The sequence below is a fragment of the Pristiophorus japonicus genome, chromosome 1 (assembly GCF_044704955.1).
Source record: "Pristiophorus japonicus isolate sPriJap1 chromosome 1, sPriJap1.hap1, whole genome shotgun sequence".
Classification (NCBI taxonomy): Eukaryota; Metazoa; Chordata; class Chondrichthyes; family Pristiophoridae; genus Pristiophorus; species Pristiophorus japonicus.
Genome location: NC_091977.1, coordinates 44,584,495 through 44,604,237, shown reverse-complemented (window position 1 = coordinate 44,604,237; position 19,743 = coordinate 44,584,495). Strand labels below are relative to the sequence as shown.

Sequence of the window (19,743 nt, the reverse complement as noted above, 5' to 3'; positions counted from 1 at the left end):
GTAAGTCTATATCGATATCTTCTTCCAGTACTTTGATTTTAGTTTGCAGTTGGTGGTAGAGCTTTACGGATTGACCCACCCTGAGCCTCAACTCTCATAATACTTCGGTTAGATGTGGGATAGGGACCTGATCTGGCTCGTCATAATCCTGCAAATGATCATGGAGATGATCGGTTACATCAATAACTTCGGACTTCCGGCACCTGACCTGGGTGAAATGCGCTTGCCCGATCGTGACAGGTCGTAGTGGCGTAAAGCAAACGTTTGGCTGTGGTATAGGGCACTGCAGGTCATTATACTGGTATGAACGCTCTGTGGTAGAGACGCAGTATCTTCCCTTCCCTCCGTAGCCTGCTCTCGCGAAGTGCCTGTGTGCGGGCACTATTTCTAGTACGCACCCGTCGGTTCGGTTAAACCCGCACTCGTCTAGCTCACCTCGGCCTACCGGATGAGGGCATACTGTGATCTCCCCCTCCCCCCCCACCCCCTTGCTTGCATTCCGTTTGGGAAATCCCAGTAAGTATGTCGTTTCAACGAACGGCGGAGGTGGTGGTCAGATAAAACCCCATAGTTCATGTGATTTTCCTGTATTACTCCGATATTCTCTAGTTGGTACAGGGGGAACGGTCCTGAGTCCGGCGTGGCTATAGGGATCATCAGGACTATCCCTATCCCAGTATTCCTTCCCATCTTGCAGTCTGGAATTGCTGGGTATACTCGGGTCAGTCCCTTCAGTGAACTGTCTATCCAATCGGGTACTTCCCCGCGTTGGATCTGGTCGAGATTGTGGCGGATCTGTCCCACCATCCACAGACCATAAGCGTGACAGAGTTGCCCCTGTCTTTGCTTTCCTGTATCTTCTTTTTCTCTATCACTGAGGTGATTAATGGTATATGTGAGCTTCCAGGACTGAGATGCCATCCAACTGGATTTCGGCACCCTCCTTTCCTAGGTTGGCTTGGTCTTCCTGGTTTTTCTCCACCCTCTCTAATAACCCCTTCTTCATTCCTCTAAGCTGTTCCACCCTCTCATTTAACCCTTGTATATCTATTGAGTTTACTATGGAGATCCCTGTATTGAAAACGGTGGCAATATCATTAACTATTACCCTCTCTATCCTGGGGGCTGACCCCTGTCCTTGGAATCTACTGGCACCCATTGCATCGGCAGCCTGCTGCATTACAACTTTACTTAATACATTGTACATTTTCCTTGACTGTTCTGTACAGTATTCCGGCATCTGGATGCCTGAAATATTGATCAGGACAGGCACAATTTCATGTTTAACATTATCATACAATAATTCCCCTTCGTTGTACATTACAATCCCATTTTCTGGTCCCTTAGTAGTTATGGGACAAGGCAGTTCCTCGGGCAATGTAGTGGTTCTTATGGGACGCGGTGTCGGAGGGGGTGAGAAGCATACATACAATGATATTGCAGCCGCCCCCACTTCCTCGTAGTACCCACACAGCCCCACTCCCTTTTTGCGGATGACTGATTGCTGGGACTGTCCCGGAGGTGCGCAAATTATGCCGAAAGTACATTCATCGGGCCCTTTGACATCCCTCCGTTTAATGCAGCTGCTCCTTATACCCGTGGAGCACTGTACACATACCCGGTTCTTATTAGGATTTACTTGTAACCATGCATTAAAATAAGTCCTGTCCTTGCTCCAGTCCTTGGCTGCTGGGATGCACATTCCATCCGTTAAATTAAACAAGACTCCATAGTTCATGTAGTTGTTTATTTCCTGAGTGCGCTGCAATCCGTTGGTATCATCCAGTGTTTGCGTGGGTCTTAAGGTTCCCAGTATCATGAGTCCCCAGAGTCGAAGTCACCACTGCGGTCCCATCTTGGTGAGTGTTTTATCTGAAAATTTTAAACATATAGCCTGGTCGTCACCAGGTGTTAGGTTCTGGTCTACTTGTGTCGCTGTCACTCTATGGAATCGGAGGTAAGGATTAGGTTAACCATATTCTTTATAGTCGTACCATCTCTATCACTTCATGTCCCTGTCTGGGCTGCCGTCGGTTTTGCGTTTGAGCCTGCTGTGCTCGAGTCTGCACGATGACCCATCTAAATATTATCCAAATGCCAATCAACACCAATGCCACCATTATTCCTCCAAACATCGTTGTCTGCTTTACCGTTAGGTTGGGTTTGTGAACTACACCTACCCACCGTGGGGTACATTGGCTCTATTGCCATAGGTGATGGTGCTATGGCTGCGCACTGCACTATCCGTCTAGTCCCGTTTTTTTTAAAAAAAACATCTCTTCCAGCCTGTTTATCTTAGCTTAAGAAATCCAAATTAATAATGTCCAGTATAAAACAGTTGTCAATGGAAAGGATTAACTCCTTTACAGGTTTGTAAGAAAGCCTGATGTCATTACGTGACTTCACATAATCATCCGAAAAATTATTTTTTTTTAAGTCTTTGTGCCTTCAAAACTTGCTTAGAAATTAGGAATCTGTTAAACAGCATAAATTAGTAAAGTGGTCATAATAAAAATCTTCTCATCAGGGAAGACGGCATTTTAGAGTAAACTCCAATCTTTTCTTAACTTCTAATTCAAGTACTTGTCAAAGAATTTAAAAAAAAATTGATTTAAAACGAGACCACACATTTTTAATAGCAATTTTGTTTACTGAAATTCAATTTTTTTTTTTTTTTTAATTTCTCTCTCAGCACAAAATCTAAACTTCTGTGCCAGTTCCATTTTGTAAATCTTTTCAAACTGCATTGAAACTTTCTCATAATTTAAAATTCGAATCCATGTAGAGTTTTTTTTACCACCTCCAATTTCTTTTTCTTCTAATTAAACCAATATCTTTTTCACAGCAAACATCAACTAGTATTTTGTAAGTTATGTCTTTTTCCATTACAAACATATTTGTTAATTTAAAATCATTTATTTACTTTCAAAGTGGCGTCTTTATCTTTTTCTTTTCTCCATAACTGGAATGGAGTCCAGGTTTGAGGGCTGCTTTTTGTTATCTCAAAATGCTCCAATTTCAAAGTCGTTAAAATGTCTCTTCTAAACTGCTATAGCTTGCTGTTTTTAACATTTTCCAAAAGTTCCTTTTACACCTTCGCAGATATCTCGCCACTCGCCCAGGAGTTTGACCTGATCAGATTTAATTTAATTTTTTTTTTAATCCACCTCAGTATTTTCTGTGCCTTCTCTGAATATCTCAAAATCCCATTTCAATCTTTATTTAAAACTTTTTTTTTGCTAGAAGCTTTTTTTTTAAAAAGCATTCTTTATCTCATTCCGAGAATAAATTTATGTCTTTCAATCCAATGTAATCAATCATTGCATGTTTTCTTTCGACAAGTAAATTCTTTTTTTTTAACCACCCGGACCATATATTTTTTATCTTTTGCTCAACAAACCTATCCTTTGTACATTTCCTAGCTCCGTAACTTATCATCCGAATAAAGCCACACCTGCGTTTCTAACTTAAAATGTCTTAAAACTTCCCACATACAGGACAACACTAGAAAGGGTTAGCTAAAATAAACAGACACTTGCATTCCTCTTCCAACCAGGCTTTTAGAAACATGACAACATAAAAATTCATTCCGCAGTCACAAAATCACACAGGGACTCTCACTCAACAACCAGACATTTACAACAATCTCTCTTCTTTCCTATTAATCTAAATAATTCCTCACATAACTTTTGTAGTGGACTAGCGGTATGGGTTTTTCCGTTCCTTCTCCCACTATTCCCATTGGGCTGCTGGCAGGTCCTGAGGATCCCAACCTGCTCTAATCATTTTCTCGATTAGTTTCTTTTGCTTTTCCGCCAGATGGCGGGTAAGGGACCCTTCTGATCCCCACTCGAGTTTACTACTTGGCCATTCCTGGGTAGGACTATAACCGTTAGGAATCTACTCTGAGGTTTGCCTTTTACCTCGCACAACTTGTAGTAGACCGTCTCTGGGCTGCTGTCAGGTCACAAGTCTGCTGTTACACAAACTTATACAATTCTTAAAACGCGTTTAAGCAATTCCCGCAGCGCTCTACGTATCCTTAACGACTACCTACCACCGCTTTGTCTGTTGGTCCGACCCTGTTCACAGGTTTAGTTTCCGTTGGTCGCTGTGCACTGCCTGGTCTCCGGGGTATTTCAAGATGTCTCTCGGTATCACGATCCCACGGTCTAAGTGTGTTCCCTACGCCTACTTGGTTCGTGGCCGTCACGTGGGACAAAAGTCCTCTTAATTCAGGCTCAGGCTAGGCGTTTGAGATATTAGATCGTCTCCTCGTGTCGATCAACCGGCTTCCACCTTCCGCACCCTTTATAATTAAAAATCGTTTTTTATACTCACCCGGGTTTTTCCAAGGGCGTCCAGCAACTCCGGGAAATTCTGCCGACTACGCCACTGTTAGTGTTCATGTTTTATCAAAAGAATCACTCAACACTCAGAGTCGGTTCCAACGCCAATGCGGCCTTTATTAACGCCAGCGGGGAGGAAACCTCAGGACTGGATCCAGGCACTTCACTCCGCAGAACAAAGGGTTTCATGGATCTTTATATGTTTTACAACAGTTTACTACAGTTACATACAACAGTTTACTAAAGTTACATTAGACCAATAGATAGTTAGTCTCTAAACGTAAAGTGGCTCATGTGTTGCCAAGAGATGTGTTGCTAAGGGGTGTGTTGCTAGGAATGACTCATGTGTCTTGTAACATGGCCTGGGCCTCCCTTATCTTACTGTCCTTGGATGCTGTCTTTGGTAGCCTCCTTATTAGAGTTACATATTCGGTTCTTGTCAGCTCGGGCTGATTCATGCCCTCGTTATGTGATGTAGGCCCCCCTTATCTCTATTTCTCGGGGCTCTGCTGTGTGGAGTTATAATGGTTTGTTATAGTTATCTTGTATCCAAGGCATTCCTGGCAGTGGGCCTCACAGGGATATTGCTCGGTCAGCCTCAGTCAATAGTTCACAGCTTGACTACCTGATTTCCCATCATGCCTGGGCAGCCATTTTATGTGTGGTGACTTTAAACTTATATGCGTTTAGATATGTTCAGCAGGTGCCTAATGCCTACAACAGTTATCATCATCATAAGCAGTCCCTCGAAGCGAGGCTGACTTGCTTCCAATTCAAAAAGGGATGAGTTCACAGATGTTTCAGTGAAGGACATAATATTCAGGATCCCGAACTACATGCTGAAGGGTGGAAGATGCCTGTGCGTGGATTTTTTTAACGTGTGGTGGCCGTTGCACACCAGCCACCACGCGGGCTCGACAGAGCTAGGTCTTGGTCCAGTGGCAAGGATTAACCAAGACGACTGGAGACCAGCTCTGCTGCACAGAACAAGCGCGCACACATATCGCAGTGTGGGCTGGCCCGTGCTGCCCCTGGGCTCTCACCTCTTCTGGGCCCCGACCACATCCCTCTACGAACTCTCGCCATTCCTTCGCCCCGACCTCACCGCCCCAGCTGTACCTGCCCGCACTCCAACCAGCGACCTGGATTTGGGTGACGTCCATTCCAGTCGCCCTCTTCACAGCCGTAGTCCTCCTGCAGCAGCACACAATGCTTCCTGCAGTGGCATGCTGCCGCACGTTGCTGCCGCACGTTGCTGCCGCAAGTTGCTCCCTCTAATGGCCCCGGCCTCCTCCAGCTCCCATTCCAATGCACCATTACTCTGATTCCAGCCTCCTGTGCATCGGCCCACCTCTCTTTGCCCCACCATCAGTGACCACACCTCCAGCGCTTCGGTCCCCCACTCTGGAATTCTCTCCCTAAACCCCTTTACCGTACCACATTCCACATCTCCTTTAATACCCTCCTTAAACCTCACCTCTTTGACAAAGCTTTTTTTTCAGTCCTTCCCATATCTTTGGCTTGACACCTATTTTTCTTCAAATCGCCTTGGGACGTTTCTCTGCATTAAAGCTGCTTGTGTAAATGCAAGTCATTGTTTGCTCTTTGCACTAATTATAGTGACTGCCGAGGGATTGTCAGGAGATGTGCAAACTTAGAGAGCAAAGCCCCGAAGAACGGAGTGCTTGCTTTTGAGCACTGTTCCAAATTTTCCTCCATTGTTTCCAATGTGCTTTGCAGCTCCAATGTTGCATGGGTCGCAATCCCAGTGGTTACACCCAGATCTTGCCTGCTGGTGCCCTTGAATGTTGACCGGTCACCAGGGCGGTACCTCATTTGGATGGGACCAGCAGCTGCCCACACCAACACAGGTGCACCTTAGTTGCCTGCCAGCCCCAATGCTGCTGGGAACTGGGGAACCTATTCCCATCCAGTGGGAGATACTTGGTCTCCACCCATCTCCCTCCCCACCGCCCCCCCCCCTCCTCCACAAGACATGTCTGCACTCCCTTAGGAGCTCTTTTGGGGGGGGGGGGGGAAAGATATCATCTGCGTGATTGCAGGCCACTTTCCTTTCTTACCCCATGTAAACTTGAGGTCATCCAAAACTCGGCAACCCATGTATTAACTCACATCAAGTCCCGCTCACCCATCATCCCTGTGCTCGCTGACTTACTTTGGCTCCTGGTTAAGCAACGTCTAGATTTCAAAATTCTCATCCATGTTTACAAATTTCTCCATGGCCTCGCCCCTCCTTCAGCCTCATTAAACCCCCCCCCCCAAGATATCGGCGCTCTTCAAATTCTGCCCTATTGAACATTACTGATTATAATCACTCAACCTTCGCTGGCCGTGCCTTCAGCTGCCTGGGCCCTAAGCTCTGGAACTCCCTCCCTAAACCTCTCTGCCTCTCTACCACTCTTTCCTCCTTCAAGATGCTCCCTTAAAACCTACCTTTTTGACCAAGCTTTTGGTCACTTGCCGTAATTTCTTCTTATCTGGCTCGGTGTCAAATTTTTTTTTTTGTCTTATAACTTTGCTGTGAAGGGCCTTGGGATGTTTTATTCCATTAAAGGCGCTATATTAATGCAAGTTGTTGTTGTTGAACCCCCAAGATGGTGTTCTCGTGCGCTGATCCTGGGCGAGCTCTTCCTTCCCACCGTTCTGGCCTTTCAAGTTACACCAGGCCTCTGAGAGGCTGAGGTCACTGGGATTCCCAGCATAGGTTGTTTCCTCTCTCTACCCCTCCTCCTGTCATGCATCCCGTTCCGTAGAAGGCCCCACAGACACTGGCAGCGCAAGTCAGTGCCTGCACATCTGGAACAGAAAGAGAAAATGCGGGAAAAACTTAGCAGGTCAGGCAGCTTCTGTGGAGCAAGAAACACAGTTGGCCTTTCAAGTTGATGATCTTGTCATCAGAACTGGAAGATGTTAAGAGATGAATAGCTGTTAAGCGAGTTTGGAGCCAGGGAAAAGAGGGCAGGAAAAGAACAAAAGGGAGTGGTCTGTGATAGGGTGGCTGGCAGGTGTGATTTAACAACAAAGGGATGAGGGTGCATGGAAAAAGGGGCTGGTAATGAGACAAGTATAGAAACAAAAGCTGGGTCTAGAGGAGGTGTAAATGGTTACAGCAGAATAGCAGAGGGGGAAGGAAGCATGGAAAATCTGGCAATGTGGAGAAGCCTCTTGTGGCCTGGGAACGTGGTGGAAGAAAGGCAGGTAGACCCCCAGGGCACGGACCACCCCACTGGCCCTGTATCAATAGGGGGTCCCCACCCCAAGCACCAGCCCACACCGCCTCCACTCTCGATGGCTCTGTGCGGCCATCCTCCACTATCAGCACCTGCTGCCCAAGAGAAAGTGGGAGCCATGGTTAAGATCTAAAGTTGTTTAAGCTCAATGTTAGAAGGCCAAAAGGGTTTTGGCCTATTTTCTGACCCTTTGGCTGTATTTCCTCTGGGGTTGTGGCAGATATATGCTGGAAGAGCCATGAAATTTGGGCCCCTGAAAGCTTAAGGAGCATTTGAAAACAGAAAATCAAATCTAAAGCCTGGTGACATAGCAATTAAAACCCATTTCCTCTGCTGGTCGAGCAGTAGTGACAGAGCTGTTGGCCCCAGCTGAGGACTGTTGCTCTGCTGGCACGTAACTGTCCCTTGTACCAGGGAAGCGATGCCACAATGGCTCTGAACTAATCATTACTCTCTTCACCACACCTCTAAGGGAAGGACTGGCAGGACTGACCTATGAAGAAAGACTGGATCGACAAGTCTTATATTCACTGGAATTTAGAAGAATGAGAGGGGATCGCATAGAAACATATAAAATTCTGACAGGATTGGACAGGTTAGATGCAGGAAGAATATTCCCGATGTTGGGGAAGTCCAGAACCAGGGGTCACAGTCCAAGGATAAGGGGTAAGCCATTTAGGATTGAGATGAGGAGAAACTTCTTCACACAGAGAATTGTGAACCTGGAATTCTCTACCACAGAAAGTTGTTGAGGCCAGTTCATTACATATATTCAAAAGGGAGTTAGATGTGGCCCTTATGGCTAAAGGGATCAAGGGGTATGGAGAGAAAGCAGGAGTTGGGTACTGAAGTTGCATGATCAGCCATGATCATATTGAATGGTGGTGCAGGCTCGAAGGGCCGAATGGCCTACTCCTGCACCTATTTTCTATGTTTCTAAAAGGGTGTATTCAGAGTGGGAGGCGAGGGGAGGTGGGGAAGGTATGGGTGGGGTTGGTGAAGGGAGGTTCAATGAACTCCCTAACTTTGTTAGAGAAAATGTGACTTCAGGAGCTGACCCCAGCATTCCCTGATTCGCCCACCAGTGACAATTGTGGATTCACAGAGATGGTGAGAATGCCTCATCGTCTTTCTTCGTGCAGTCCTGGCCGCAGGCACCAAAGCCTGCTAAAGTGCACGAGGGTGGCAAAGCAGGTGAGCAGGAAGAACACTGAGGACAGGCAGCCTCCGTTTGCTGGTCTTTCCATTTCATGGTGGTGTTGAGCATAGAGTCACCAGCCCATGAACAACTTCCCCCGACGGTACTTTCAGCAGACTGGGGTGGAAAAGGGCTGAGCAGGAGAAGGCTTGCCAGCTACAGTTGGCAAGTACTGTAGGAACCAGCAATGAGCATCCGGAGCCATGAATGTGCAGCACTACAAATGGGTTAGTGAAGGCACATTAGCGAGATTCTATTGCACTCATAATGAATGGCGTTGCATGGTTTTTGCAATATTGCCATGGGGAAACTTATTAATTATGCTCTGTACCCTTTAGCTACCGTTGCATTTTTTAGTTGCTCGGAAGAGAACGTGCATGATTCTTGGGCAGAAAGCAGCAAGAGTCACCTTTTCACTGTTGCCACCTTTAGGTGTCAGGTTTCCTGTCTTCACGTGTGTTGGCACCTTGAGCCATCTTGCCATGTTAAAGGGCGCTACATAAATGCAAGTTGTTGTTAAGTGCTTGTTATGGCAGGTGCAGCATGGTTAGCCAGCTTCTTGTTCTCCAAAGGAATTACTTTGCTGTGTGAAAATTTCTGTGCCACACATAAGCAGCTCGCATCCACATGTTGCAGCAGCGGGTCACTATTAAGCTACAACAAAAACACACTAATTAACCGTTCGCAACAATTAGAGCAAATTGTTGCCACTGATTACATCTAGGCCTTCAAGGTCAGGCTTGGAGCACCAGAAGGCAATTCCTCATCGAGATGGAGGAAAGGAAAATTGTTTGGCAAATATAACCAGGGTATTGTAACAGACTCACATTACAGGCAGGCTCCCCACAGGATAAACCTTCTTTTCATGTCTGGGAATGGTCAAGTTAAAATTGCTATGGGACTTAATGCATCCAAATATTTATTTCTGCTTAGACGAATATATATTGCAGCACTTCAGTTCAATGATGCTGGCACGCATTTGTAAATAAGTCGTAGTCATGGAACCTATCGCAGTTGGAGGCTCTGTAGCTAGGAGAAGGAAGAGGGATTGGCGGTTGTAACAATGGTCTTTGTTTCTGGTTAACTTGTTTGTTGCAGAGCAATGTTCCCTGTAAGCTGTGCTTTTTTTTGTTCAGCCTGTTTCTTTTAATGTGTGGTCCCTTTAAATTTCTACTTGTGCCCGGTATTTACAGTATAAAAGCCGGTGAGCGGCCTGAGTGGGACTTTTCATATTACTGCGCGGCAGCACACACGGCACTTTAGCGGGGACACTGCAGCAGAGATGGCATGGGTTTGTGAGAGTTGATTAATGTTTGACCATTTGAAAACTGTTTTGATGTGTGAGCATCTGTAATAGAAAACTAATGTACTAAGATACACTTCCAGTAATCATTACAGCCTGGTCCTCAAGTTGCTGGAGAAATATCACCAACGATGTCTCCGCAAGATCTTACAAATCCCCTGGGAGGACAGGCGCACTAACATCAGCGTCCTCGACCAGGCCAACATCCCAGTAGTGAAGCACTGACCACACTTGATCAACTCCGCTGGGCAGGCCACATAGTCCACATGCCAGACATGAGACTCCCAAAGCAAGTGCTCTACTCTGAGCTCCTTCACGGCAAACGAGCCAAAAGTGGGCAGCGGAAACGTTACAAGGACACCCTCAAAGCCTTCCTGATAAAATGCCACATCCCCACTGACACCTGGCCCAAGATCGCCCTAACTGGAGGAAGTGCATCCGGGAGGGCGCTGAGCACTTCGAGTCTCAACACTGAGAGCATGCAGAAATCAAGCGCAGGAAGCGGAAAGTGCGTGCGGCAACCCAGTCCCACCCACCCCTTTCCTCAATGACTATCTGTCCCACCTGTGACAGAGCCCCGTACTGGACTGTTCAGCCACCAAAGAGTGGAAGCAAGTCTACCTCGATTCCGAGGGACTGCCTATGATGATGATGGGTCTAAACATCACACAAGCTAAATTCCAGAGGTGACGAGAAAGCGACTGCCCTAGACATCAAAGGTAGTGAGTGTGGCATAAAGGAGCCCAAGTAAAAGTGAAGTCAATGAGGATTTGGGGATAACTCTCCAGGGCTGGAGTCATACCTAGCGCAAAGGAAGATGCTTTTGATGGTTGGAGGCCAATCATCTCAGTCCCAGAATATCACTGCGGGAGTTCCTCAGGACAGCATTCTAGGCCCAGCTATCTTCAGCTGCTTCATCAATGACCTTCCCTCCATCATAAGGTCAGAAGTGATGCTGTTCACTAATGACTGCAGTGTTCAACTCCATTCACAATTCCTCAGATAAAAAGCAGTCCACACCCACATGCAGCAAGATCTGGACAGCATCCAAATGTGGGTTGCTAAGTGGCAAGTAACATTTGCGGAACACAAGTGTCAGGCATCGACCATCTTCATAAAGAGTGAGCCTAACCATCTTCCCTTTGACATTCAACGGCATTACTATCGCTGACTCCCCCATCATCAACATCCTGGGCGGTCACCATTGACCGGAAACTTAACTGGACCAGCCACATAAATACTGTGCCTACTAGACCAGGTCAGAGACAGGGTATTCTGCAATGAGTGGCTCACCTCCTGACTCCATAAAGCCCCTCTACCACCTACAAGACGCAATTCGGGAGTGTGATGGAATACTCTCTCATTGCCTGGATGGGCGCAGCTCCAACACTCAAAAAGCTCCCTCTGCCACCGGCACACCTTAGCTGCAGTGTGTACCATCTACAGGATGATCTGCAGCTTGCCAAGGCTTCTTCAGCAGCATCTCCCAACCCACGATGTCTACCACCTAGGAGGACAAGGGCAGCAGGCACATAGGAACACCATCGCCTCCAATTTCCCCTCCAAGTCACACACCATCCTGATTTGGAAATATTTTGCCGGTCTTTCGTTGTCACTGTGTCAAAATTCTGGAACTCCGTATCTAACAGCACCGTGGGAGTACCTTCACCACACGGGCTGCTGCGGTTCAAGAAGGCGGCTCACCACCACCTTCTCAAGGGCAACTAGGGTTGGGCAATAAATGCCGGCCTTGCCAGCGATGCCTGCATCCTGAGACTAAATTTTTGAAAAAATGAATAGTGATGGCGTTGTCTTTCATCTGATGTAATTTGCTTGTCTTTAAATCAATTGTTATATTGCTTTTCCAGGAGAAGAAGATTTTTCAGATTCCGTGGATGCATGCAGCTCGACATGGATGGGATGTAGAGAAGGATGCTCCTTTATTTAAAAACTGGGCAGTTCATACAGGTAGATAAATAACAGGAGTGGACCAATTAATTCAAAAGCATGCAGATATTGGAATATTCAATTCATGACATTGAGAGAATTTCTATTTTGAAAATTGTTTTTTGAAAGAAAGTAGTTCCAGTGCCTCCAGATATCCTTCTGCAGTTAGCAGGGTAGGAATACTTGGGCTATCGCTCCTTCCTTGTCTATCCTGATTTGCTGGCGGGCAGCATGAACTCCAATGTGCCAAGCTGTCTGTGTAACTCTTCCTCCCTTCCCATCACACCACCAAAGCTCTCTTGCCTCCATTTTGCTTTGTGTAGCAATGCCTGGCTGAGAATTGTACAAACTCACTCAACCGAATGAAGAATATTTAAATGCTGGGCAGGCCAGGCACTTAAACATTAGCTGTTGCAAGCCAAAGGCTAGAAGCTCTACTGTTTGAGTGGGTGGGCCTGTTGGCATGCTTTTGTGAAAATCAGAAGGAGATGCAAGCATTTAGTTCAGTTTTCACAAGAAATGTGTCTGGAAATGTAATGGGATAGAAAAAAAAACACTGGGAAATATCAAATGTGATAAACAAGAAATTATTTGTTGGCGTAGTTATTGTACGAATGTTTAACATGCTTGTGTCAAATGCCTCGCTCCACTATTTTAATGGAAGTGTTTACTGTTAAGCTGGTTAACAGCTTCATTAAATTAGCAATAAAAGGAATTTGTTATGTGTTATAAGCATTCGTACAATAACATTGTGGATAGTCACCTCCAGGCTTATGTACAGTAAGACCGTTTATTATGTGTTCCTTGTAATCAGCAGGGCTTGAATGATCTGCAACAGATCTTTAACAAGTACTTTGCGAGTGCTAAAAGGCTGTTCCTTGTCTGTTTTTTCTTTACGCTGATAGGAAAGTATCATCATGGTGTCGATAAAGCAGATCCTAAGACATGGAAGGCCAATTTCCGTTGTGCTATGAACTCACTACCTGACATAGAAGAAGTGAAGGACAAGAGTATCAAAAAGGGGAGTAATGCATACAGGGTGTACAGAATGCTACCAGCTACTGAAAAGCCAAGTAAAAAAGGTACACGATGAAAGCAAAGTGATTCAAACAAGTATGTAGACTATACAATGGACGACTGGACTGATGATAAAACAGTGATTTAATCGAGAGATTCAGATGACATTATAAACTATGAGCCTGACATTTTAATGGTTTATAACTGTCGTCTGAACTCTGAGATTGATTACAGGCTCAAAATATTCCTCGTTACTAGGCCATAAAAATATAAGAATATTTAGGAGTGTGAAAAGATGAATAGGCCCAAGCAAACCTATCACTTGTTCATTGATCAGCACTGTCTACCTGCATTCTCATCATCTCGTTCAACCTCTCCTCTCTTCTGAAAAACATCTAATTTCTTCTTGGACCGATCTGTGTGATCCGCTTGACATGGCCTTTGCTGGTGACTTAGTCCAAAAGGTGCTGGGGGGGTGGGTGGGTGGGTGGGGCTGAAATTCCTCCCGCCAACAATCTTCGCAAAAATGTCAGTGTGGCCTTTTGTTTAATATCTTCGTAAGTAATCTGGAGCTAGAACTCACGAGCACTGTGGCTAAATATGCAGTTGATACAAAGATAATGAAGGTGATAGACTGCAAAGCTGAATAGGGTTATGGATGTGAATATATTTGGGAATTGGTCCGTCAGGCATCAGATGAAATTCAATGTCGATAAATGCAAGTGTTTCACATGGGGACAAAAAAAATCCAGGAAGGTGTAAGTGGTTTCCCTTAGTTGTTTTCGACACACCCCCACATTACACTAGTTCTAGACCTGGGAGTGATTACTATACTGAACAGATGAGTGAGTCACGGACAAATACCTCGGTCTCAACCGGCAATGCTTTATTAAAACTAAACACAAACCTGCACCCAGTAAAAACCACACGTACCCTGGTGTGTAAAACAAACAAATGCAGTACAATACACAGTGTGGCCTGTCTAACAGGCCCCTAACGTGAAGTGCCCATGTATAAACCCCCCCCTGTAAACCCCTAAGAATTTGGTTGGGAGAACGCACGATACCCCCTCAACACCGTGGCTGTGATCTTAAAAGCTGTGTGTGCAGAAATGCTCACGCATTCCACTGGCTTACTCGCTGCTGCTTCCGATGAAAAGGTGTCTCTTCTGGTTTCTTCTCTCCGTCACAATACGGAGGGTTGGATTCTTGGGGCGAAGCAGCGAGGCAAGAGAGAGAGCTGTGTCCACATGGCATGCTTTTATATCCCAAGTTCATCAGCCTTTTCAGGCTGGTTTATTTCGAGGCTTCCTGTGGATGTGTCTTCTGCTTTTACCCAATAAATTCCTTGTTTTCAAGGCTTCCTGTGTTTGAGTCCAGTGATGGGTTTTTGCTTCCAGACAGTCTAGGCTTAATGGCTCTCTATTGTTCTGGTAACTCATCCGGGCAATCACTGATTAATGAGATCACCTTGCCCAACAATGGACTCCATCAACCCACCTCCTGCCTTATGTTGGCCATTGTCATTCCAGACTCCCTACCCATCATTCTAAGTCCAACATGGAGCTGCACCTGGGCCCCTCCCACAAACAGCTTCCAGCTTTCTTTCTATGGTGAGAAAAATATTAAACACAATGTCCAATAAATCCTTGGGGGTTTTGATGCTTCCAGTCCTTATAAAGGGACTATTACTTAATTAGAAAGGTAATAATATGTATTGGAAATGAAAGAGATCTGGAGGTCCTGACTGACAATAAATTGAAGCAATTGCAACAATGTTCAGTGGCAGTGAGTATTACATAGTATTTACAGCACAGAAACAGGCCATTCGGTCCAACAGGTCCATGCTCCACACGAGTCTCTTCCCACCCTTCTTCATCTAACCCCATCAACATATCCTTCTATTCCTTTCTCCCTCATATGTTTACCCAGCTTCCGCATAAATGCATCTATGCTAATCCTTAGCTACTCCTTGTGATAGCGGGTTCCACATTCTTAAAAGAATCGAACGGTTATGTGCATATCACTTGGAAAAATCAATATTCATTTAATAGTTTTTCTCCGTACGAACTACTTATAAGTTCATAGAATCACATACAGCACATAAGGAGACCATTTGGCTCATCATGCCTGTGCTGGCTCTATGAAAGAGCTATCCAAATAGTCCCACTCCACTGCTCTTTTCCCATAGCACTGCATTTTTTTTTCCTTTTTCAAGTATATACCCAATTCCCTTTTGAAAGTTACTATTGAATCTGCTTTCACCACCCTTTCAGGCAAAGTATTCCGGATCATCATAACTGCTGCATAAAAAAAAATTCTCATTATCTCCACCCTGGTTCTTTTGCCAATTGTCTTAAATCTGCGTCCCCTGGTTATCAACACTCCTGCCAGTGGAAACAGTGTCTCTTTATTTACTCTTATCAAAAACCGTCAGAATTTTGAACACCTCTATCAAATCTCCCCTTAACCTTCTCTACTCTAAGGAGAGCAAATCAGGTGTTGGGATGTATTAAAAGGTCAATATTGAGCAGAAATAGTGAGGTAATTCAGCCACTTTATATATCAACTGCACTTAAAGAGTATTGTGTACAGTTGTGGTCGCCATAGTACAAAAAATATATTGTAGCTATTAAAAGAATACTGAAGAGGGCATCCCGATGATTGAGGGGATGGAGGAATTGGATTATGATGAGCATTTGTGTAAATTAGCCATGTTGAAAAAGTTGAGAGGTGATGCGATTGCAGTTTTTAGGAGCAGAACCAGAGGACACAGCCTGCGCTTGAAGGAGGTAAATTCAAAATGAAAGTGCAGAAACATCGCTTCAATGAGCGAGTGGTAAATCTATGGAGCAGGCTCCCTAGGGAATTGATGGAAGCTGTATTAATTCATTCAAATCCAGATTAGATAGATTTCTTTCAGAAAATAACATCTTGAGATACAGTTTATAAGTAACTTGAGACATGACATCGGGTAAGTGTAGCATGTAGAGGAACATGTGACGTTGGACGTATGGTACCCAAAGTTTTCCACCACTGGGCATTTCCTCACCTCACGCCTGGGTCTGTTGTAGACTAAATAAGAGATTGATTGCTATGATAGTCAACAACTCCATTATTGTTGTATCATGTGACTACCAGGATGGTAAACAGCAAACTTGATGGACCTTGGCATTTTTTTGTCTACCAATTGCTAGACTCCTATATTATGTTCCAGGGTGACATTTCTCCATAACCCTCAGATAATTTATGGTATCAATCTCCAATACAAGCTCCTTTATTCAACCCTGACCAGTTCTATTCCATGGATGACATTTGCCTGGTCCCAGAAACACACAAACTATCACATTCCATAGACTTGAAGACATAACGACTAGATTTATTATAACCTTCAATCCCAAGCATTTGTGCAGTTTTCTTTTCAACGATGTTAATTGATACAACATTAACTATGTTTATTGGCAGCCTGCTTCATATGAGGGGATATTCTTTCAATTTCTAGTCTCTGTTTCCGTTTATACCTAGGGTTTAGCTGTATCCATGGCCTTTGTTGGTATCCATGTATCTTAATTATACCAACGGTGTTTAGTTATACTCATGTGCTTGGTTGTACCCAATCCTTTACCTCTACTCATGGGTTTAATTGAATGCATATCTTTTTGCTGTATCCATACGTTTTAATTATCTCCAGTTCCTTAAGCTGTACCTGTGAGCTTTTGTTTCACTAATGACCTTTAATCTTACTAATGATCTTCAGATCTGTAATTACAGTTTAGGGTCAGTCTATTTGCACCTGTATATTGTGTGCCTTTCTGCATTTAAAAATTTGGGTCATATCCCCTCAATCTACTTTTACATGAAAATAAGTTGCGTTCTGTGAGTTTGGACAGCGTTTTAAGTTGCAGCTGCCTTTTGACCTTTGACCTTTCATAATGATTAAACTAAAAACAACCATTATTAGTACACCACTTCAAATTGTATTTTGTACTTGGGCAAAACCAAGCACTGGTCTTATTTCGGAACCTTTTTTAAAAAAAAAATTCTATGAAAGACGACAGTATATGTGCTGAATTTTCCAATTCCTCTCCTGTGCAATATATGCACATTGGAAGTCCGATATATATCTTCAGCTGTGGGTAAGCGGAATATTTCACTGTAGCCAGAACCTTGGAGTTCCAGTAGTCAGCTTGCGTTCAGAGTTGCCAGCCTCCAGTCTGACCACTTTTATTCTGAAATTTGAAATCTTTCTTCACAGGAAAGAAATCAAAAGTGGAAAAGGAAGAAACGAGCAAACCAGCCAAGGTGAATTGATGTCCAGTTGCGCTCTCATACTGCAGTGGGGCTCCCTTTCGTATAATTGTGTAGAAACACTGGTTTGAGTCTACTGCAACATTGTTTTAGTGTTCCAACAAAATATGTAATGCGCATAATACTCATTCATCACCTAGTTGCCAGCGCTAAACCATTAAAACAACAACAGCAACTTGTATTTATATAGCGCCTTTAATGTAGTGAAATGTCCCAAGATGCTTCACTGGAGCATTATGAGATAAAGAATTTGACACCGACCCGCATAAGAAGAAATTAGAGCAGGTGACCAAAAGCTTGGTCAAAAAGGTAGGTTTTAAGGAGCGTCTTGAAGGAGAAAAGAGAGGCAGAGAGCTTTAGGCAGGGAGTTCCAGAGCTTAGGGCCTATAAAGATGATGCTTTTCACTTATCTAGTAGCAGCTACAAACCGCTTTGTCATCCAGCACTCGGCTGCCCATGTCCTAACTCGCACCAAGCCCCGCTCACCCATCACCCCTGTGCTCGCTGACCTACATTAGTTCCCGGTCCAGCAACATCTCAATTTAAAAATTCTCATCCTCATTTTCAAATTGTTCCAAGGCTCGTCTTTCCTTATCTCTGTATTCTCCTCCTGCCCCACAACCCCCCGCTCCCCCCCACCGAGATCTCTGCACTCCGCCAGTTCTGGCTTCTTGAACAACCCCAGTTTTAATCGCTTCTTCATTAGCGGCCGTGCCTGCAGCTACCAAGGCCCTAAGCTCTAAACCTCTCCACCTCTCTATCTCGCTTTCCTCCTTTAAGATGCTGTTTAAAACCTACCTCTTTGACCTAGCTTTTGACCTGTCCAAATATCTCCTTATGTGGCTCTGTCAGATTTTGTTTGATAATGCTCCTGTGAAGCGCCTTGGGACAGTTTACCAAGTTAAAGGTGCTATATAAAGGCAAGATGTTATTGGTGTTGTAGCTTTGGTGAGAAGGGTAACAGCACATGCACCAATGAGGGCATTCAAACAAATTTAGAGGCTTTTAGTACTCTAAATGCAGAAATACATTCACTGCCATGAATAAATCCAGGGTGCAATGCTATAGCCAAAGCATTATGCCACAAACTGGATATTTTTGTCTTTTAAAATAAATAATAACTTATCAGCAAAGGCTTGTGTCCTCGGGGGGAACAAGAGTCCAACAAATAGCGGATATGCAATCTTCATTCTGCCAGCCCAGAGATTGAAATGGTTGCTCAAGCGTGTCACCTGTTTTCGTTGAATAAGTGCAAAAAATCCCGGAAGTGGTGGCAATAGGGAGAACGGTTCACTCGTCAATTTTCCCATCATTGCCCACTCCTGGTACTGTCTGGAATTGGATAGTGCAGGGTAGGAAAATCTAGGCCGTAACCTGTCATTTTATTTCACTGCTGTGGCAACCACAGTTATAATTTTAGCAGTCAGTTGTCAAATAAGGCGGTTTTTGCTCTTGCGTCATGAAGTTTGAGCGTTGAAGACAGTAGTAAAAATAGTTTTAAAGAAGGTTAATTGCAAGATGACAACGTTTTATAAATAGGTCTGTATAGAGGTGATTCATGAATTGGCCACAAAAAGTTTTCTAAAATAACATGGAAGGGATACCTCTTCACTGGGAAATTCTGCAGGTGTTTGCTATTGGACTGATTTTTAAAAATTTTCTTTTTGGTAGTGGAAAGCACCAAATTTTCCATTTGAAGAAAATGGAGGGTTGATTAACAATCATGGTCTCTACACAAACTCCGGTATTGTGGTGAAAGAGGACGCACAAGTTCACAGCACTGTGGACAGCATTATAGGTGAGTCTCATACACTCGAGTACAGCAGAACACTCCATTGTTTAAATACATAGATTATCTTCGATTCAATTATATGTTTCCATGGCTGTTGAAAATAATACTGCACAAAACAAGCCATGTTTTGCAATTAAGAGAGGATCGGATGGTACGTGGGAGTTAGTAAGTTAATACCAAGCCTCAGTGGAATTAACTGCTGACATGACTCATCTGTTTCAATATCTCTGGTCAACCAGTGCTGTCTCTGTGAAGCTGTGAAAGGGCAGAAAAGGAGTGGGTTTTCTGACACCTCACTGTGCTTTTTGTGTAGTGTGATAGGACCAGTTGTGACATACCACGGAGTGAATTTATTGTCTCAGATATGCCACTAGTGTGAGGTTTGGGACAGAGGTTGAACGATCAGAATCCGGCTGATTTGGTTTGGAGGTGGTTACAGGATGGCATTCAAAATGTTTCTTTTTTTTCTAAAACAGTGACTATTTGATAACACATACAAGTAATACATTGAGGGCTGTAGATGTCATCAACCTTCAAATCTTGGATCAGTTCACGAACGCAGACTGAACTCAGAAGTCA

The 19,743-nt window shown here is 44.3% G+C and overlaps 1 protein-coding gene across 5 annotated transcripts in view; it reads left to right on the top strand.

The window, feature by feature from the left end:
* irf2b (interferon regulatory factor 2b) overlaps positions 1-19,743 on the top strand; it is a 75,347-nt gene that overhangs the window by 32,743 nt on the left and 22,861 nt on the right. For 4 of the 5 annotated variants that reach the window (XM_070878682.1, XM_070878700.1, XM_070878691.1 and 1 more), the window contains 4 exons: positions 11,970-12,069; positions 12,954-13,130; positions 17,320-17,366; positions 19,044-19,170. In XM_070878682.1, coding sequence (XP_070734783.1) covers positions 11,970-12,069; positions 12,954-13,130; positions 17,320-17,366; positions 19,044-19,170 — 451 coding nt within the window. Of the gene's footprint in view, positions 1-11,969; positions 12,070-12,953; positions 13,142-17,319; positions 17,367-19,043; positions 19,171-19,743 lie in introns of those variants that run through there. The other variant, XM_070878710.1, reaches the window with a different exon arrangement.